The sequence below is a fragment of the Pholis gunnellus genome (genome assembly GCF_910591455.1).
Source record: "Pholis gunnellus genome assembly, chromosome: 4".
Taxonomy (NCBI): domain Eukaryota; kingdom Metazoa; phylum Chordata; class Actinopteri; order Perciformes; family Pholidae; genus Pholis; species Pholis gunnellus.
In genome coordinates, this window is record NC_136530.1 from 11,054,543 (window position 1) to 11,077,308 (window position 22,766).

Consider the following 22,766-nt stretch of genomic DNA (forward strand, 5'->3'; position numbering starts at 1 on the left):
CAAGAGGAGAAAATGTGTATCATGTGTAGTATATGATTAGGATGTATTGTTTATGTTATTATGTTTTCTTTTAACTATAATGTAAACATATTATAGTATCATTGCTGGTGTAGAAACTACCTAACCAACTATTTGAAACATCTCTGCAACTCCACTAGTACTTTAGTTGAGTTGTTGATATACTTAAAATAATTGTTAGACAATATCGAAATCATTAGTATTTAAATGTCTGATGTAAACTGTAGAATCCTCAATGTACAATCACAAAAAAATGATGGCTCAGGAAATGTTTAAGACATCAATAAATGAAAATGCAATTCCTTTGCTGCTAAGTCTCATTTTTCCAACGACCCTAAAGGCCGCATGGCTCTGAATACGGCTGAAGACAAAGTGGGTGTGGCTAAAGTTGTGTCACAGCATTTTGTTGCTAGCTTTAGCTTTAGCTTGGGATTTCTTCAACTAGACTTATTGCTTATCGAAATCACAAATCAACGCAAACGCCGTACTTGAATAACGGCAATTGTATGCAACGATACATTTAAACAATCAAACAGTGGTGACGTTGTGCTCGGATTAAAACAACAGCGTCGGAGGGCAACTCGACTAACGCTAACGCTACCGATATAATATATAACGTAAGGCGCAAAGTCGTCGCTTGCTAACTTAGCACCCTCGCTACCAGTTGACATGCTGCAGGTATCTTTTATTATATGACATTACGTGAACGTTTACGAAGTTGTTGCATCAATACATGCACGTAAGCCTCCAGTAACTCGGAGAACAAGCTGGCAAGATGGAGCTGCAGATATTAAGGACGTGAGACAGGCAAGTGGGTGTCCTTCTGACCTTCTTCGGTATAAGTTATATCTTATGGTTAAAAATGGGGAATTAGAGCTTTACAAGCTAAACGTGAAGGTAAAGTGCCAGAAGTCAGTGCACTCAATCCAAACATGTATTACTGTACATCTCTGTGGATCAAGACTAAAATGAGTATTTTGTTCTCTTACAGGAAAATGTTGGTAGCTCACCAAGAAAAAGCTATGAACTGGAAAGGCACAAAATGGTGAAAGTATTCCCTTGTACACCCCCACTGTCATGACATCAACAAGGAGATATGGGCATCCTAAGACTGGTAGTCAGAATCATGGGTAGGATCAGTACTTTCAGGTCCTATCAGTTTGTGCTTCTCCTTGCTGCAGCACTTGCTGTTGTAGCTTTTTACTACTTTGGCTCAGAGAGGCAGAACTTTTCCAGCACCACTAAGAGGATCAAGCACACCCAGGCCACCCACAACGCCAACAGGAATGATGCTGACCTAACGGTGGACACCAGGCTTCCCCACCCAGCTGGATTGGAAGAGCAAATAGGGGAAGATGGAGATGCAGGAGGAGAGAGTGACGGATTGAGGTCCAGGAAAAGGGACAGTGGTGACACGGCTGACCAACGCTTCCACGTACTCATGATGTTCACCAAGGTGGACAAGAGCCGGAGCCTGCAGGACAAGTTCAGGGTGGCCATGTTGTCTATGGTTAAGTATGGAGACTTCGTTGAAGGAGAGGTGTTGGTCCTTCATTTTGTGAGCGACCAGGCGAGCAAAGAACTGGGAGAGAGGATGCTGCAGGAGTTTCTCCTTGATGCAACGTTTAAGTATGAGGTAGGCAGTCTACAAATGTGTGTGCACTGTACCATGGCTCTGATATATGTTGGTTTCAATATAAGAAGAAGAAACCCCCTGAGATGTTTGAATTAATGATGAGTTTTATTTCCACTACAGTTGCCTTTGATGTGAATTGAAATGACTTGAGGTCTTATAATATTGAGATCTTGGGCTATTTGTTTTTCACTATAAAGAATGTATTTATTGTAATATATATATATATAAATATTGTTATTAAGATCATTGTAGTAAAGTGAGAGAGAAGTTTAATAGGCCTCCTGACTCTTTTCACACCTGGTGGATAGCTGGATGGATGCTTTACAGTTTGTAGTTTCAGTGAAGTTAGAGGACTTGCATTGTGACCTAAGATCGAGCAACAAATTACTGGACATGCTATTTAAAGTTGAAACACATGAGGGCAGTGTTGGCTTTCCAAGCGAATCCCTCACAAATGGAGATGTCCCTCAGCTTCTGTGTTCTCTCTTCCACAACAGAGGATCGTGTCCCCTCTCTGTAGCTGTTTGTGTTTCATGCGATGTCAGTTGTTTCTCTTTGGTATTTGTCACAGAGCGCAAGATCATAAACTTGTTTCCAAATTACTTTTCCAAATCCTCCTCACCAGCTAGGCCCTTTCTCTCAGGAACGTCTCATCATCTTCTCCAACATCTGGTGTTGTTACAGCTCTGTATCAGCTCAGGCCGATCCCGTGCCTGCTCGGGTTGGTTGGAGGTTTTGCTCAGCACTGGCGTCTTGTCAGTTTTGAGCCTGTGGGTCAGATTGCTTCCTGTTCATTTCACTCTCTGTACTCCAAGCTCAAAGTATTCTAGGCGCACAGCTGCAGAGTGTGATGTAAAGTACTGGAAAAGATCTGACAAACTGTATGATGGCGACGGGCTGTGAGACCTGCTACACCAACATGAAATTAATGCGTTAACACTGGTTACACCAGGGTGTTAGAGGACCAGACAAGGTCTCTTTCTCACAAATGCAGCCCAACGGCTATGCAGGGATTATCTCCCCACCCACGCCTTTCAAGTATTACTCAGCCAACACTAGTAATTGCTCTGTGCATACCCTTCCAACGTTAGCCTAGATGCAAAACGTGTAGCCCACAGTGTTTGCAGTATTAGCAAGGGTGTCGTAGAGTAATTAAAAAATATAGAATTGAAAGGGTGCTTAGTTAAAGACGTCAAAAAGAAATGTCCAATATATTTGGCAATAAGAAACATATTCTTTTGTTATTTTGACTTAAACTGTATTCCAGGAACCTGTCAGAAAAAGGATAATTTGGAAGCAGTGCTGTGAAAATACAGTGTTGTTGTGAGGTATTTCAAGTTTACTGACTACCCGCAACTGGAAAATGTCACACTCGGTATGTAGCTCGGTCACAATTCTTCTCCAAACTATCTTATCAGTGGGGCTGTAATGTTGGGCCATTATTTTGATAATGTCTCTTGAATTTTGGTGATTACATAATTGTGACCAAGTAATGTATTGAGCCGGTGTTGACCACGAACGACTTCCCTGGTTTGACTCTGGCAGGAGACATTTGTCACATGTCGTTTCCAACCTCCAGACCTTGTTTCCTGTCATCCCCGTACTGCACTACATGCCCCATAATATCAACGGCAAGGTGTCAGTCAGGCTCTAGTTCTCGACCCGGGGAAACGAGTCTTTATAACTCCCTCACACAATTTTGTGCTTCTGTAAATCAAAGTGACATGCTGCATAAATTGTACCAGCAGGATGTAACCCCAGTGGTTTAATAACTGTCATGGTGTCATTCCAGACCAGTGCTTTTAAACATCATGGTTTGAGATAATGAATCATGAAATGATGTCCACCACCACTGACACGAGCACAAGTACAGCCACTGTCTCGTCTGTCTCTATTGAAGTGCACACAGACAGACACGCACTGAAGTTCTGCCAAAGTTACAGATGGGTCGGGGCTCCCCGACCGAGGCGGTGTGTGTGAGCGTGTTGACATCCTTGTCTGCTTAACTTAAGCTTAATTTCTTTCAATTATTCATCTAAAAGGAGCGTGAGGGTAAGACAGCGGTTATGCAATAATTTTAGCCTCCGCCACTTCTCAACAGGGGTAAATTCAATAACCCACTTGACATTCGCCAAGACAAACAGCCCACAGAGTCACGCTGCCCAGAGGCTGTGCTCATTACCGCTGACCATCAGTCGCACCACACACTTGAGTCGTGTGCCTCGTTCCCGTTCAGTCATTCGCACGGAGGACACAGTGTTGTGATATGAATACCAGTTTAATATCCTGTTAGCAGGATAAAAATCACAAGTGAATTAGCAGCATTACAAAAACAACAGTATGGGTAAGGTAGTTATCTTGGTTTAGCTGAGTTTTCTCCTTTAATTGATTGTAGAAAGCTTTACAAAATACATACAGAAAATACATATGTATACAGTGGAATTAAGTCGGTCTTTAGCAAATTTTCCTTCTGCTCAGTTATTGTTAATCCTGTTTCACTGAAGTGATATTCATTGCCGCGAAATACATTATTGTGCACAACCGTTCTCTTAATTTTACTGTAGTTTTTGCCTTTGTCTCTTAAATTAGTGATTGACAGTGGATTTGTCATGATGAAAACACTGAGCATTTGCTTTCAGTTGAACGTTTGTTTTCCTGCATAGAGAAACGAGGAAACCAGAGCGCCAAAAAGTGGAAGTGTCGTGTTCATTTTTGAAATGTTTCCAAACGCGTACTTTTCATATGAAACGGCAAACATGGATTCTGATATAAGTGCTGTGATGCGACTCGTATAGTTCATTACATAAAATGAAAATGTGTACTTTGCAGTCCCAGTGAGTGAGAATTATTTATCAGGACTAATATCACTTATTCTTCCCACTGCAGTGATTTATGTGCAATTACATCACATTACTAGCAGCGGTCTAGGACAGCCCTCATTAAATGATTGCCCATCGAGGCACATGGGCCTGATCTACGATATGACATATTCATCGGAGGCCTCTAACATACACACTTACTGATGTCAGGCTTGACCAGTAAAAGGCCAGATTCTCTCTTTGGAAATACTGTTTGTCTCAAACCAACACATTTATTTTTCCTCCTGCCGGAAAGCTTTAATGATAATCAGTGTTTACTATATTTAAAGCTCAGGCCTGAGAGGCAGGAAAAACAAGAAGAAGGCTTTTCATTTTTTTTTTTGCAATCAAAACTTTTTGAATTGACACAAGGCAGAGTGTTATAAAAATATCAAATCTTTTAAATATACCTTTTGATTTGTTCTGAATTTAAAGGACACGCACAAAGGAGTACATGGGTTGAACTCATTGTCTGCTGGAAAGCCTCGTTAAAAGAACATTCCCATGGGCTCCAACGTTGGCGTATATCCCAACTCGTGAACATAGTGCTATCAGAAGATCTTCCTATAGGCTGATATGTACCCACAGTCTCATAAATAGCTTTAGTAGTTCCATATATTTCCAGCGCTACTGCATATGGCACTTTGTTGTACTAACGTGATTCCACTGTGTTGATCTGCAGGTGTTCTTTCATGACGTGGTGGCTCTCACACAGAAGCTATTCCCTATTGTAGAGGCCATGCAGAAGCACTTCAGCGCTGGCTCTGGTGCTTACTACAGCGACGCCATCTTCTTCCTGTCTGTTGCCATGCACCACATCATGCCCGACAGTAAGAAAAATCACATTTTGTCCCATTTCTGCTTTAGATTTAAAACAATGGCTGATCTATGCGTGTCTTATTAAGTCAGTCCAAAGATGACCTAGTAGGTTTTGGAGACTTGCTTGTTGGTGATATTTTATCTTTATGTTTTTATACTTTATTTTGAGTTTTTCCATCATGCAAAATACACAAACAAGAAACAAAGGCTATAAAAAAAACAGCAAAAAAGGTTAGCTGTAAAAAGATCAACGTGTTACATCGAAGAAAAGCATATTTCTCTGCATAAATAATGAATGTTAATATAGCTTCAAAATGATTATTCTTCTCTCTGGTAGACCATATTTTAAATTCACTCAGATACTCCCTTTTCTATTGTGGCACTGCTGGTGCACAGCTGGAAAAGGCAGCGCGGGCAGGTATCTAACAGACACGTGGCATGCTGCAGAGGCCCTGGAGTGCGAGGCAGGAAGGATGTGTTCTGTCGCTGCTGCCCACATTAGTGCCCCCTGTGTTAGTGCTGACTGATGGCGGCGATCTCCCCCGTTGTAGTTTACTTCAGTGGATGTGCAGGATGGGGGCACCCGTACAGAAATGAATCAAACCAATGAGCTTTGAATGAAAAGTAGCCAGAGGCACACATATGAAAGTCTCTGTCCTACAGACTGCAGAACACCGTCGCATTTTAGGTTTCTTTATTTGAAGTTATGATTCAGGCATTATAATAAAAACATTTTAATAGGGCTTCACATTTCATGATCAGAGGGTATAGTGGTGTGTTTTCCACTCTGAAGCGAAGAGTTTTTCGGCAGTTACTCGCATGAAAGTATTTTCAGAAACGGGGCACTATTAGGAATCGGCCTGAGCTGGAAGCTCAATATTTTTCTTTTATTAGCTTTCCACGCTGCATGTCCAGATTTGATGGCTTGACAACCCCTGTGGTCAGATTCAGGTTTTAGCACATCAAAGTATGCTATTTACATTACTTAGAAAAGCAGGCTATCACTTAATATTCAAACGAGGAAAAAGATGATGTCTTAAAGCAAAACAGGATGATAAATAAAAGATTGTGCTTTGGTGGGGAAATGATTTGAGTGTGTAGTTTTCACTCAGCCGTCAGCCCTGAAAAGTAATTTGTGGCGAAGCACAAAGTTGTTTTGACTGAATTTACAACATATTGCCAGTGTGGCATCAGGTGTTTTTATGCGACAAACATTTTTTCCCCGAGCAGTCCCTTGTACGAAGCTGAAGGTGTATGTCTTATGCCTGGAACGACCCAGCTCACGAGGTTCAGCAATATAAAAAACAGGTGGAATTGGTATATTAAAGTTATTTTATCTACAAGGAAGCAACTTAGATTACCACAAACAAAGAGGCGGACTAAAAAGGAAAAAGGGCATGTTGATGCTGATCAAATAAATACCTACACACAGTAACCAACTACTACTTTGCTGCTTTACCAAAATGGAACTAAAACGTCACTGTTTGAGCTTACTCGATGAAAACCAAAAACCGGCACCCCTGCTCCTAGTGTTTCTAGACAATAAAATGATTAGTGTGTTTGCTATCAGAAACAATAGGCAAAACTATACCTGGCCCAGTCTTCAGGTAGTTAATAAGTACCTCGATATTAATTCACAAACGACAATTAACATCTACTAGTCTGAACACAACGATGGCAGACATGGTGGCAAGCCGCATCACGTGATATCCCAGCTGCCCCCGACTAACAAACCAATTACATATAGCTGGACTGGTTGCCGCTCAAATCGGGCTCTTCAGATATCCAAGCAGGAAGTGGGATGAGCAGTGCATAGCCAGAACCAATTTCGTACATGGTACCACACATCTGACTTGGCTTACGTAAAAAAATCAAACACTAAAAGGGTTCGACACATGGGAGGGTGCCGGCTGTGGCCGTAACAGTGTCTCACTTTGTGTCCCCGAAATGCTTATCGATCAACCACATGAGCCGTCTGCTTTGTGTCCAAGTGGTCACACATTTCTATTTAAAGAATCCTTTTATCTCTAAAGGGCATAATGTGGTTGTCTTAACAGAGGGAGTGGGGGTAACAATTTCCTGAAACTCTTCATTCAGCGAGCATCACGGGAGACACAGAACATCATTTATGATTGAAGACAAGCGTGATATCCATAAATATGAATATCAGCTGCACGTGGGAGGGCTTGAAATTTAACATGCTCTAACTTGTGAAGTGGGCAAAGTTCTGAGTTTAATGCGGTCGTTAAAAGAGAAGCAAGAGGTTGAGGAAGTTGTCAGCACTTTGACCAGTTATACAGCCTGAAGAGTAAAGTGTTTGTTCAATATAAATGGGAGATAAGATCTTTTTGTGGTCTGTATGTAGTTTTCATTCGACCTATGGAGTCTATTTGGTACTCAACAATATTTTCATAGGACAAGCTAAAAAGCTATTGCAAAACAGCTGTCAATAATATAGCACAATATATTTGCTAAAGGAATACATTATGTGATATCCTGTGCATATGACAGTGTTGAGCAGTTGAGTCAGTAGACAAAAAAGAGGACTTTATTTTCACACCAATTGTCCTTAGAGGATGAGGAACATAATTGCACAATGGAAACATGTTGTCATTTGTGATAAGGTTCCTAAGAAACACTGTTTTTGTTGGTGGAGAGGTGTTCCATGTTTTGTTTCCCCTGTAGAGGTCTCAACATGCCGGGACTTGAGTCTCTCCTAAAACCTTGACTTCTAGTTTCCACCTCAGGTGGAGTGGCGCTGCTGATGTGTGAAACGCTTTGCTAAAGTAAGAAAGATGGTACCTGAAAGCGAGGTAGTAGCTCAACAGCAGATGGATGTCAAAAATGAGGATATTTTTGCAATAAGGTTCCATCTTTATTTGCCCCTTGACAGCCATCTGTTTCACCTCCCATCAGGGCCTCGTGAAATTCCAAGATGAAGCACCGAAAACGTACTCGCTTTTGTGATTAAAATCTTTCAATGATTTCTATCAGTTCCAAAACACAGTCTACGTCCTTTTGCAATCACTGAAGTCTGACCTTAGAAGACGTACCTGCTATAATCACACCTCCTATTCTGTTTCTCCAGAGCTGATAACACAGAGATAATAACGCTTCAACACGGATTTATTGATATAAAATGACAGCAAGCGTTGAACATGAGTTGGTTGTTGGAGTAGATTGCTCCGAGGCTGAAATTGTATATTCTGCAGCAGGTCTGTTTACTGGTTTGTGAATTATGAACACAGACGGCAATATATTAAAAAGGCATGGTTTTACTTAATGGTCAACAAGACTAGACGGCATATTTTCATTGTTTAGCTAAAGCAAAGGCATCATATTGGGAACATTTGGATTGCAGTCCAGCAAAGCTAGTATTGTCTACTCCTGTCATTTAAAATATATATTATTATGTTTATCATTTTGGGGCAAAACAAGTTGGAAATTAGATAGAAAATACAAATAACTAAGAATCCTACTTAAAAATGACAGAGGGGATTTAAAGGATTTTTTATTTTTATTTACTGTTGATCATGATCTGTAGCATATTTGTCTTTTTGTCTTCTCTTTATATTCCTAGAAGCATTTTCTAACAAGTGCTGCAAACAGCAGTAGACAGTTTATTTGTTGCAGCAGGAAACCCGTCAACGTTTGCATTTTCAATGATGGTGAAAATCAATTTCAGGTGATCCCCTCCTTTTGAAAAAGGCAGGGTGAAAGCAGACAACAATGACCCTTACAAATACTAAGTGCTCACATCAGACTAACATGAGGGCTTAATGTGGTTGACCTCCTTTTTTCCTAAAAAAAAAATGTGACGTTAGATAACAGTGTCTCTGTTGTTTTGGTGCCGTGGCTGAGTTGAGGTTAACTCTGATCTGACCAGAGCCTCAGGCAAGCTCGAAGCCACACTAACAACATTATTCCTGCAATAACTTTATAGCTCCAACGCAACCGCCAAGATTTATTTGAACCCTCGCTATTTCTACTTATCCTTTTGGTTCGTCTGTGTTCATCCTCACAAGATCTAGACATCTGCAGAGATCTATCATCGTTAAGGATAACTGGGTTTTCTAAGTGCTGCTGGGAAGAACAAAGAGTGAATCCAGGTGAAAGTCAGTTTAAACAACCGACTCCACTGAAAAAACCCCACTATTCCTGAGTGAAAATTGCCCAAAATGAAAACAAAGGGCTATAATTGTCTTTATTTTTACCTCCAAATAGTCAACAAGTCAAAAGGACTACGACTTCTCACATGTCTCTCTCTCTCTCTCTCTCTCTCTCTCTCTCTCTCTCTCTCTCTCTCTCTCTCTCTCTCTCTCTCTCTCTCTCTCTCTCTCTCTCTCTCTCTCTCTCTCTCTCTCTCTCTCTCTCTCTCTCTCTCTCTCTCTCTCTCTCTCTCTCTCTCTCTCTCTCTCTCTCTCTCTCTCTCTCTCTATATATATATATATATATATATATATATATATATATATATATATATATATATATATATAAAATGTTGATACCAACGTTGTCACCTCTAAAATATTGTTGCGTGAGGAATTGAAATACAGTTACAAATATAATTCATTTTTGATTTATGGGAACACTGGCTTCATTGAGGTTGTTATACGTGTGTGTTGATCATCTTGTAAACTCAACAGCCTAATATTAGGCTTTAAAACTTTAGGTAAACAATATAGTACAGAGCAATTGTGCACCAATCAAACAGTGGCCGACAGCACTACAGAAGACGCTCACCTGTGTAGCTACCTGTTGCTTCCTCTCTTTCTTACTTGCTGCACAGAGGAATTAAAGGAAGAGAAAAAGATGCAAATAAGAGAAATGCACCTTCTGTCTTCTTTTCTTTGTCACTCTCTCTCGTCTCATACCCAGCTTTCTATAAACGAGGAAAGCTGTCGAGCCTGAAATACTTGTACACTAATTGACAGCAACTGCGGAATCTGTCTCGCACAGATTATAATTTTCCCTTTTATGCTTCTGCTTAGCAAGAAATGGTTTTGCATTGAACATATGCTGCTTTTAAACACTGGATTTCTTTTCACTGTGCGCATCAGAGCAACAGCACTTTAGTAATCGTACGGGCCATTTATGCTAAAGCGAATAAATTGGGCTTCTATGGAAGAGAGTGATGGCTTTATGGTAGTGGTGAAAATAGAAAATGTATGATGTGAGAAAGTACAGCAAACACCAGAGTCTTGTAATACACTAAATCACCTTTTTACTGAAATCATAATATGCGGCGATCAAACACATACTTTCACCTTCACGGGACTGTGTGTTTTGAGTCACTGATGTAACATCAAACCCACCACACCACAGTGTTGTAACAACTCAAGGCCCTCTTCCTGTTATTTTGCCACTAGTTAAGCCCCGTTAGTACAAACAAACAGCGGTGACCACTCAGAGATTACCCGTCCGAGCCCCTCTCTGTTGCCACAGTACACGAAGGCATTGTGATGGCAACTTCCTTGTTTGGAGAGCACAGAAAACAGGTCGCCGCCGCACTGCTGAGTCTTCTTTTTCCACCACTTGTTTCAACAGAATCCGCCACTCTAATATCTTTGCAGCAACCGTGATAGTCCCCATAGTTACATTTATACCCCTCAATGTTTTGCATGTCAGCTGGCTTTGTGAAGGCCAAAGTTGCTCTCTTTTTTTTATTTTCCAAAATGAGGTTGTTTGTCTGTGATGTTTGGCCCTGTGAGTGCTGTCTTGCATTGGACACATTTTTATTTTTACCCCAATAGAAGACTGGGATGGATAATTGGGGTGATTAAACTGCTAATAAACATTTTTATACTTTAACCCTCATACTAATTTGCTGAAAATGTTGACTAGTAAGTCAACTTTTTAACAGTCTCTACATGCATATTTTTTGCCAGACACAAAATGATAGAAACCAGACATAATTGCTGTGCTGATTTATTATGACTTTTAAGCAACACATGTGTACATTGCAAAACCGTAGTAGATAAAGAGCACAACATAAAGATGGGACATAAGCTTCAAGATCAGTCGAGCAACTGTGCAGCTCACACGCTGCCATGAAAATCAAGTACTGGATGTCAGAATGAAACATATCTTCCCTCCGTATCGTATAGAACACATGTTGTGCATCTGGAATTATAATTAGCTTACAAATTCTACACTTACTCGCTTGCTTGATCGCAACAAGGCTTTGAAGAACTGAAACCGATCAACTATCCTTCTGCCAATTAATGATTTTTTTTGTATTTGAGAGTTTGTCTAAAGCTGACAATTGTTTTCATCAGTTCAATAATGATGTTCCCCTGTCACACCATTCCTGAGTATTTCCCAACCTTTCGTCACCATGCCTACCAGCAAAACATAGGAAGCTGAAACAATGAACAGATGAGGGCCTGAATATCCTGGATACTGCTGTTGCCATTTCATCCACAAACAACCGCGTTGATAATCTACTGTATGTTCACACACAGCTCAACTTTCTTGACATTTCTCCCCACAATTTATAGACATTTTCATTCAATTTCCTTTTGTTAAGGTCAATAGTAACATTACAGAAAGCAAAAGTGAACAACACCACCGCTGAGCAACCATTTCATTGTGTTAAGCTTGTCAACAGTCGAGTTCAGTCTGCTCTTAATGCCTCTCACGTGTATTCCTGGAAGGGGTGGTTAGTCTGTCGCTGGATGAAATTCAACCTACGTGCAGAGTTGACTCAGGAGCACATTTCCTGGGATAATAAAAAAAAAAAAAAGAGGAGAACTTGTTTTTGTCACTAATCAAACTTGGTTAAAAATGTATTATCATTCACTCACATAGAGCAAGCAATCAAACGGCAATCAGTTTACACATGTTTAGAATGATCTTGGATGTTTTTTTCAACGTGTTGTGCTCTTCTCTCAGGCCTCACGCGCATAGTGCAGCTAGACCTGGACCTGAAATACCGGACCAACATCAGGGACCTTTTCCAGGAATTTGACCAGTTTCCTCCAGGAGCCGTAATAGGTATCGCCAGAGAGATGCAGCCAGTCTACAGGTAGGCAGTGTGGCACAATCACACATCACATGTTAATGATGCAAATTTGTCAGTGTCACACAAAATACTTTGTGATTAAAAATGTGTTTAACCAAAGGTCTATAGAAACAAGTTAAGTTTTGAACATATGGAAACCTGGTCTAACACAGGGAGAAATTAAATAGATAATTTTCCAACATTTGGCTGTTATACATTCATTTAATTAATTCCAACTACACATGTCCTAGTGCAGTTGTGACTAGGGCTGAGTATCAAGACGCAACGCTTTGTGAGTAGAGACTGAAATGTGTCCAAAGAATGAACAATCAAAAACGAAAAATGTATGCTTGATCAGATCTCGGTGTCTCTTTTCTATGAGTTGGTTCATGCCTAATCTTTCTTAAAAAGCTGGAAAGATCATCTAACTGGAAAGATCATCAAAAGCAAAGTTTATTTTGCAATGCTAATATATTATATTTATGCATAAAATATGTAAGAGCAGCCCCATTAGCAATATCGTTTTTATCTCTTTTCCACTAATGGTATAAGAGCCACCGTACTAATCTCACTCACTGTTGTTAACCCCAGATGGATTGTGGTTTTAATAGGCCTCATATGCACATTCACAGTTATTTTCTCTCACAGTTTCTAAGTGAGAAAGAAGTCTCTCATACAGGCTCAGATTCACAAGAACCTCAGCAGTGTTACCAGCCATTTCAGTCATTTCCCAACTAAAGGTTGTAATGCAATATTTGAAAGAAACAGAGTGGCTTTTCTAATTATCCATGTAGTGATTGTCATGCCAGGATTTTTGTGATAAAAGAAAAGCAACCTTACACTTTTAATAATGGTCAATTCTAAAATCAAAACTGCGATAAGAATAGGGATGTAAATGATTAGATTGTCTTCAAGTACGTTAAGGGGTTGAGTCATAACACACAACACAACTGTATACTATGACGCTTTAGCTCTGTCACACCGGAGTCATCCTAGCGTGCTTTAGCTTTTATGTAATTCCTAGACTGACTTTACTGAATGTGTGACAGTAAATGTTAGTGGAAGCCCTTAAAACAACGGCATGCGGGAAGTGTTGCTATAATAGTCTGCTATTCATAATGCATAAAGTCATAAAAAACATTGTCCTCAATGTTATGTATGTGATATATAGAGATGTCCCAAGCTGATCCTGAAGATCGGTACTCGGGTATATTTTTCTATCGGCTACAATAAAGCTACAAAATCCCATCCTTTACTGCGCTGCTCTCCTTTATGAAAGCCGGGCAGCATTTCATTACAGTATATCAGTAAAAGGTAAGAGGATGTGAATATATGTGTGCGCGTGAGTTCTGACACCTGGATTGGCAAAATAATACACAAGAATGGCATAAAAACACACACATTAGTAGCAGTGTTGAAAACATTCAGGTAGCAGCCCTTCACTTTTAGCCAAGGCTGACTGTTGACCAGTTAAAATGACAGGCGGTATTCTCTCTGCTGCCTGTGTTCGCAGCTCATTTGTGTGGGAAGAACCTCCGCTCTGGAACACCACTGGACAACCGCAACTGTGCACTGAGTGTTTTTTTTTGTTACAGATACTCAAGAGAGTGTTACTACTTCTCTCTAGCGGATTGTGTCATGTCAGTTTCCAGCATTCTTCCAGTTAAAATTAGAAATATGTGCCGTAGCAGATACCTAACATTAGAGGAATTTGGATTGGGGCCAAAAAACATGATCATGAAACCCCTAATGTACACTATTATATAGTGTCTTTTCTCCTGATTTGGTTTTGGTCATGATGTAAAAAGTTGGGAAATATGTCATCAGCGGAAATTATTATGTGTGTGTGCATGTAAGACAAAGCATAGTCTGCGTACTTTAAATATTGGTGTTTAGAGTAGTTTTAGAAATGAAATGTAGTTTTCCTGCCAGACTCCAGTTGGCACCAGCGTCTCTAAACAGATCGGTATCTCTGCCCTGCCACTGCACTGGCTCAATGGGTTACTAACCCTGGGAATCCCCTGCCGCTGTTGTTCCTGTGGCTCCGGACACACTCATTTAAAAACACACAGCTACATAGCAGGAGATCGTGCATCTTAGCATGCACAGCCTCACAGTTTGAAAATAAAGGGATGCTAACAAAACTTTCACACTAACTGTCACAACTGGTTCTCTGTCTTTTCAGACCACTATTGGTGTGTATGTACCATGTGCAGTGTGATGAAGGACAACAACTCGTTCTACCAGCATATTTGAGTTTTGAAGTTCAGAGTTTTGAAGCACATTCCAGGACCAGCAATAGCTTTTTCATCTCTTGGTTTTTAAAGGAAATTTAAAAAGTAACTGAGTCATGGATATTGTAATCCACCCAGTCAGTGGAGATCTATTCTTTTCTCAAAGTGTGGTGACCGGTAATGTCAGGTGCAATTTCTGGATACAAAGTGTAAAATAAAAAGTGTAGTATTGACCGGGTTGTATTAACAGTATAACATGCTTGGATTTATTTTCAAAAAATTACATTTGAAAAAAAGTGTGGGCTGTATTATATAAGTCATCCTAGGTGAAACAGAATTTCATCATGGGAAGCTCAAAAGTGCGTAACAGCCAAAGAATATAATTTAGACTGCTTTTAAGAGCCTCACTGGAGCGAATATATGACTGAGAGACAAGCTTACCAAATGTGGGATTTACATTATGCTTTAATGGAAGTAGTTCATTTTTGAATTTATAATCAGGGTTGTCTTTTATTCAGAGCAATGGGAGATTTGGCTGGAAATTCTCTGGATGCACTGCACCCCAAAACACACCAGCATGGTTACACTGTCGGTATATTAAGTGTTTTCTTTAGAAGATGATGATGCCAGAGTGAACATTTGAAAAAACCCAAGTGAGCCCAATGAGCTGGCTTGTAAACCATTTGCCAATGGGTAATGGACTTTGTAATATATAAATTTTCAATCTTGGTATTAGCAAAGTGTTGTGTACAATCCCCTCACCTGACGTTTTTTCCTGTGTTTAGTGGAGAGGTCTCTCAGCTCCCACACTGTTAAGGTGCTAATGGACGGAGCATTGTGCTGGAGAATGAATCCTCCCACCAGCCGCATTCAGAACACATCTCGCCACAGAAAAAGCTCATTATTAAAAATAATGTATTTTCCCAGCAGCTGCATTTGTAATGTTTTAAAAGCCCGAGAGACAAGACCCACTCACATAAGTGTCATAGCCAAAACCACAAACACACACAATGAGAGACATTAGCCAGAAGCAAGTCACACTCTTTTTGCTTTGTGTACAGTTGTGTGATGCATCCCTTATTCCCAAGTGTTGCTCTGTCATTTGTGTACCGCAGAACCAGACCCCCTTCTAGTCTTGTTTACGTGTACTGGTACAAAGGAACAGAAAAACTGAGGTCATAGTGACAGAGAACATAGCTGCATTTTGTACTTGTGCTTCAAATCTCACCACTTCTCAAAGGCTGAAGGAGAAACTACATCTGACTAATGTGCAAGTTAATCATTTAATTTTAGATGATCCTTATACTGCAGTGGCGGGCTGTGTATTTTATACCTGGGCCTTCAGTGCTGTCCTACTACAGTTGAACCACCTCCTAATAACCTCATTATGACGCCAGCATGACTGAATGCTGTGTCATTAACAGGGAATGCATATAGTCAAAATCAATGTAAATAACACAATGACAAGAAGAAACTCACAAGAACACATTCACATATATTTATATGACAACATAGCAGGTAGAATAACATAAAACCCAAAGAACACGATTCAACAGGCCTCTGCACATTCAAGCAAAACTGTGGCGCTAAAACACGCATTCCCCCACACACTCAAGGGCACAGGCCATTCAAATGTTATTCACATCAGAGGGAACAATATTAACCATATCATAAAAACGACACAAAAGAAAAATGAACACAGTAATAACGCTACTGCAGATGTAAAAAAAACAAAAGCAGTTCACTCACCAAAGCTGCTGTTCACTTAAAAAACAAAGTCCATCCTCCTTTCTTTCATTAAAAAGAGTTTAATGACTCGGTTGTTCAGTACATCGGTGCGGTTCAGTTCCAGCCAGAGGTCCTTCTTGATTCATGGACGCCAGTGATGACAGTCGAGCCTCCCCAGTTGTATTTCTTGAATACGTTTTAATACGTTTGAGGGCTGAAAATGTCCGCTCGACAGAGGCAGTAGAGAATTGCCACCACCAAAACGCTAAAAATGTAATGGCATGTAAAAACGTCTTACACATCTTTACATTTGAACTCTTACTACTACAAAGTTCTGCTAGCTAGTTTCACAACAGTCAAGCTAGCCCACTGACCAATCAAGCCGCACGTTAATGCTGACGTACTTGTAGGCCAGCTAGAAGCTCGGCAAGGTACTCAGGAATGTGTGTACTGGAAGTTCTGTTAGCTGTTTCCCAAACACATCGTCAAAACAATAAAAGTATGCAAACTATTTTATCCCACTATTTCTCTGGGCGCAGAGTAGCAGCTGGGGTTTGGCTATACACTCAGCTGTGTTATCAGAGTAGTGAGTGAGGAGTCAGCAGGCGGTCAATGGCAGTATAAAACAGGCAATAAAAGGTGTTTTGAGAAAGTGGGAGTCACTGAATCCGGGAGAGGTCCTTGGGCATGCAGCCATAACTGGCCACCCAAAATATTATGCAGTTTTCCGCAGGAGAATGGGAGATTAGTCGTGGACAGACACAGAGGTGCACACTCACTCACAGACGTACGCATGCACGCATGCACGCATTCATATACTTCTGTTAACTCTAGCGTTACTGTCTGCCATGTCTCAATAACCGCTATGCTGTCAGTCTTATATTACGGCCACAATGCCACTTAAAAGCCAATGCAGTATTCTGCTGTTCTGACATAAGAAAGTGGAGCAGAATGGAAAAGTCTAAATGTTCCCTTATTGACTTACTCACCCTGAATGTGTCTCTGGGCACGTAGACCCAGTGTATGTCTTAAAGATGATAAATGCTCCACAGAGACCACAGGTCCCGAGGTACCAAACCAACAGATTGTATAAAACTATGTGGACAAGCTACAGCTGCTGAATATAGGTCAGCTATAATATCAAAGGGTGACTCAGAGAATCTGCTGCTCCCACTAGATTTGATCAAGCTGCACAAAGAGGACAGAGGTACCCTCGACGATAAGAATTATAGTTATTCCACACAATTCTTTCCCACATGTGTTTATCTGCATCAACAGAACCCGCAGCTGATTTTATTAACGTGATTTTTAAATAGACTGCCCTGCAACAGCACGGTCTGTCTTCTATCGCCATTTCTTTTAAGGCAACTAACTCCAACATTAATACGTTAATACCTTGTACGCAAGGTTTTATAAATCAGAATATTTTTAGGCGTGCTTACGCAAACATTTAGTGTGGATATTACGCACTGTTTTTCCCACAACTTTACTTCTGATAAGTATACTTTGAACAACTGGTCCCACTCTAGAAAACTCCCACATATTGTAACCTAGATGTCATTTACCATGCAACCCACAAATACAAAAGGACTGTTGCTGGCTCATATGCTATTCAAGTGTGCCACAAATATTGATCCTTTCTTACACTTGTATTGCATGCCATCTATGACACTAAACTTAAAACGTTTCTCGCCAGTGTAAACTTAAAAAAAAGGTACGAATAATAATAAATCCCACAAAAGGTCTGACTTTTGTGTCCACAAGTAACTACTGTGCATACAAATGCTGTTTGAGTGAAGCTCTGTGTGTCATTTAGCTACTTAAGAGTTGGTGTGTTGGCAGAACAGGGTGCTGAGTTGGCACAAGCGTTTGGCACTCAGGCACGGTCTGACGCTCTTGGACCAGCCTGTTTTTGGCCAGTGCTGTTTGTTCAGCAAACATGGACTGAAACAGAGTTGACCCTCACTTTTCTAAATGTGTAACAGCCCAAACATACATATGAGTGAGACATTTCACCATCAATGTACAAGTTCCAGAGGGATGAGTTCAGGTTCAGGAAGACGCTCCTTTTTAATCAACAACAGAAGGAAGTGGTTGTGTTTTCCATAGACAGAGCTGTCCATTATTCCTGACTTTTCTGCACCTATATGTTCCAGCCATCCTACATTATTTTTAACCACTTGAATAAATCTCTTGATAAAATATCTGTGTCGTGCAACTGTTTTGCTTGTGTTTGGTTGTTGTCAGTGAGCCTGAGAGATAAAATATAACTTTATAGGCATTTATATCAGCCTTAGGGCCAGTGACCAGAAAGAGAGAAAGCAAGATTCATTCATGTGTCCTTGCAGTAAAGGTGGTGCTATAAGTCTGGTAAGGACTAGCTGGCAAGCCACTGTGTTTATTCAAAAGATGGATGTACCTTGACAGTAAACCATGCCTCCTTTGTGGGCACTTTATTCTCCGACAGAACACTTTTCATGTGAACCTTTCTGTCTTTCCTTAGACACACCTTCTGGCAGTATCGTAAGGAAAACCCTCAGACCAGAGTAGGCGATCCTCCTCCTGACGGCCTCCCGGGCTTCAACAGCGGCGTGATGTTATTGGACCTAGGTGCTATGAGGGACTCGGCGCTCTATAACCAATTGTTGGAGCCTAGCAATGTGGCCAAACTAGCAGACCAGTATCGCTTCAGGGGCCACTTGGGGGACCAGGACTTCTTCACCATGATCGGCATGGAGCATCCTGAACTGTTTTATACGTTGGCCTGTGGGTGGAACCGGCAGCTGTGCACCTGGTGGCGGGACCACGGATACGGAGACGTGTTTCAGATGTATTATCGCTGTGATGGACTTGTATATATCTACCATGGGAACTGCAACTCTCCTATACCGGATGACTGATGCTGGAACCCAAAAGGAGGCTATGACACCTTCAATATAGTTTAGGGAAAATATTTGTCCTGCTTTTTGGAAGGGAGGTTTCTTTTCTTGACCACTATAATGCCAGTGTAGTCACAGACTCTGCCCCCTGCCGGCCATGGGGCCCATAAAAGTTGCTTCAAATATGGCGTTTAACCGTGTCATTGTAGATTAAATCTTGGTCAGGTTGAAAGCCCCCCCGTTACAGCAATGCAAGGAGCTGCAATAGTTGGCACACATCTCTTCAGGTACAGAGAAGATGAAATACGATTTCCGAAGTTGAGATCCATTTATTTTCAGATTTAAGAGTAGAAATACACTGTTCACGTTACAAAATAAGCTACCAGGACCTTTTTTTTGCCTGTATTTGATTGGCCAACTCAGCACCTTACTGAATAAGGCTCTCTCCGGAGCCACTCGGGCGCAAGGCACAACACACTGCCGCAGTTCCTTTTAAACATCTTTCTGCAGGTAGGAAAGGGGGGCGTGGGGGTGGGGGTTACATCAGACTGCAGGAGGGGTCAGGGCGATAATGATTAACAGCTGTGGCTGTTGTTTGTGACCCTGTGTTTGCAGTTGAGCTGAGGCCAAATACGCACGTTTCAGAAAGAGTGAAGCGGCCATGTAGACACTGACCCATTTTGGAGTTTTCTTGCTGTGCTCACTGAACTGCCACTCGGATTCAAAGAAATGTCAACACTCAATACTCATCAGTCAGGAAATTGTCTGAGGCGATGCACACATGTACACACAGTGAGAGTGAAGCCGCTGAATAGCCTGCCATTCACCATCAGTGGAGTCAAAGACTGAACACACTTGAGAATAAACATTATCGCAAATCAATGCGCCTCTCTTGAATTCCCCCTGAAGCTGGTCAATACTTTTTTTAGGCTCTTTCAGAACAACCATCTTCAATCTCTCCAGCTCTAAAACACATGGAACCATTGAATCATAGTAAAAAATTATTCCAATTGCACTTTACAACTTCAAAACGCGATCTTTATCATCAAGGGTTGTGTTGACTAGACGACAGGTAGATTTATTTGATAGCATTGATTTGTATTTGTTCTTTGTTTTAAAGACTTCTCCAGATTTTGATTTTTGATTGATTCCCACTCTTTAGGCAGCAATTCTTCATAGTGGTACATTTGAGGACCAAGAAAGTATACTTGTTTGCTGAAGAACATTGTATTTTAACTTAAATATGTTTAAAAATTAGAAATGCAGTCATGGACACTGTGAAAACTCTGCTGCCAACTGCTGTTATGAGTGTCTTTTTATGCCAGTAGAGTGAGTTATTCTTGATCACAACTGCATTATTACAGTGGAAAAACAAAACAAGAAAAATGCAATAAATAATTCAATGTGATGAATTTCCCAGAAACATGGAAAGTTTATTTAAGTTGGCATTTATAGTGAAGTTTAAAGAACTGAAACCACTGGCAAAAGATGGAAATGGAACTAATCTAAAAAAGTACATGTTGCTCTGGTTGGCATATTGCAAAGCAATAGATTATGGGCTGCTTATCCTTTGAAACATATATATTACTCTTACCTGTAGATAACTTTGATCTCCCGTGATCTGACTAAAAGACCCTCTGGGTTATGCCAGCAATGAATCACTTACTCACTCACTCGTCTCCATTGCGCCGGCTGCCACATAGGGCAGCAACAAAGTACCTCCACTTCCTTCTGTCTTAGGCCAATAACCCTAACCCAGCAATGAATAGATAGTATTAATTGGAATCAAACACTTTCTCTATTCCCTTTATAATAAGTATCAAATTACATATCTGTAGTTCTTTCCTTTGAAATTAATAGGAAATTATGGGAAGAAAAAAACAAAGTGTTACCCATGTTTTTGTGTTACTTTTACCCACCAACACAACTGTGTATAACTTGGGAAGTTGAAAATAACTGGAGATTGCAGTGAGAATGATCAGGTTTGTGAAAGCAGCCAAACATTTTTTTTTAATGAATGTTAGACTCAATGACTTTCATACACACCCTTTCTGTGACACAAATACAGTAAACTTCTGTTTTCGTCTCTACATTATTTCACAACGTTGACATTTTGTTTCTTTTGTGTGATCAGCATTCCTAAATAAATTATATGATGTCACTCTTTTTTTGTAAATGTGTTATTGTTTTATGTACAGTAATATTGCAGACATTAGTTATTCTCTGTTCCTGGTTCAGTTATTGAACAGCTCACATGAAAGAGGACCTTTAGTTTGATGTGTTATGAGGCAGAGCTGAAAAAGGGGAAGCTTTTAGTCACTTAAGGGTTATAATGAGGTGGTAAAAAAGACAATGCATGTTAATGGGGAGCCCTCGCATTTCTCATTATACACATTTGAGTACTGTGTTCTTCTTTGTCTGCTCTGCGGTAGACATGACCCATTTCTGTCACTCAAATTTGCAGACGCAGGTAGCAAACGCTCCCTAGACAGAAAAAACAATCTCAATCAGCTTTGACCCTGAATGTGCTGACATTAAAATAACCCAATTTACACCTGAAGCTAAAATGCATCAATATATGCTCTAATTGAAAAATGTCCTGTTGGTTCTCATTCAACATACAACAGGTACAATAATGAAGACAGTTGGTGAGGAGAAGGCAGATTCAGGCATGTCTAGCTTTTTGTAATCTGACAGCAGATATTGTGCCTCGGGAATTTCACGAGTCATCGTGAAATAATGCATATGCATAGCTTAAATGCCCATACTTGTCCATGTTTAAATGGATATTTTAATGTTTTAGCAGTAGGTAAACAAGCAACAAAGTTTCAGCTGTTCATCCCATATTGCAAAAATACTGCACCATTAACAACATGGTGTTTTACACTTTGAAGTTCCAGTGTCTAGCCCTATATACCAGCTAAGTTATATTAGTAGGGCTGTGCATAATAATCGTGGGCTAAGTAGCCTTTCAATGTGCTCTGATTTCTAAAAAATCCCTATGCCTGGATCCATCGCCAAACATTTTGAGATGTACCTTCATGCGAGCAGCAGAGACAGCAGGCTGCTATAGATTTGACACAGCAGCAGCATGTCTTATCCAAGAAACACAAACCGCTCAATGTAGAGCTTAGTGAGACTCCTACCGAGGAAGACAAATGCTCTGCAGAATCTATAGCTGCTATAACAGCTAATCATAGATGACTCACTAAGTCAGGGACGCATTCAAAGCCAACAGAAACATCACATGATGATACTCCTACTGACATGCACACAAAGAGAACAGCATATGAACAAGTGTAGGAGCCCACGCTTGTGCATATGGCAAGAAGTCAAAATCTTTTAAACAGGTGATCCACTGACCTGGTTTTTGTCTGTGAACCACTTCCATTTGTTTCTGACAGTGTTGCTTTTAACATACTGGAACTCTTTACTTTACTCCAGGCAGACAGCATGGACACATTAGCTTTCCTCAACTTGTTTCATCTTGTAATAGCAAAATATTTGCCTTAAATGATCCCTTTCCTGTTGGCTGTGACTGTTCTTTCTGACAAGTTGACACTTCTGAGCTTGACCTATAGCCATGTTGCA

The 22,766-nt window shown here is 40.5% G+C and overlaps 1 protein-coding gene across 1 annotated transcript; it reads left to right on the top strand.

Moving 5' to 3' along the window:
* The first annotated feature begins 1,020 nt into the window (after positions 1 to 1,020).
* xxylt1 (xyloside xylosyltransferase 1) lies at positions 1,021 to 19,654 on the top strand. The gene is made up of 4 exons (XM_079157453.1): positions 1,021 to 1,654; positions 5,195 to 5,342; positions 12,226 to 12,358; positions 18,800 to 19,654. The coding sequence occupies exons 1-4, from the start codon at positions 1,115 to 1,117 to the stop codon at positions 19,194 to 19,196; spliced, it is 1,218 nt and encodes a 405-aa protein (XP_079013579.1). The 5' UTR covers positions 1,021 to 1,114; the 3' UTR covers positions 19,197 to 19,654.
* Positions 19,655 to 22,766: the final 3,112 nt, after the last annotated feature.

Bases quoted from the DNA above. Each gene is read 5' to 3' on its own strand.
- xxylt1 (XM_079157453.1), top strand. From the start codon at position 1,115: ATGGGCATCCTAAGACTGGTAGTCAGAATCATGGGTAGGATCAGTACT. The intron at 5,343-12,225 runs GTAAGAAAAATC...CTCTTCTCTCAG, and splicing joins GCACCACATCATGCCCGACA to GCCTCACGCGCATAGTGCAG. The intron at 12,359-18,799 runs GTAGGCAGTGTG...GTCTTTCCTTAG, and splicing joins GAGATGCAGCCAGTCTACAG to ACACACCTTCTGGCAGTATC.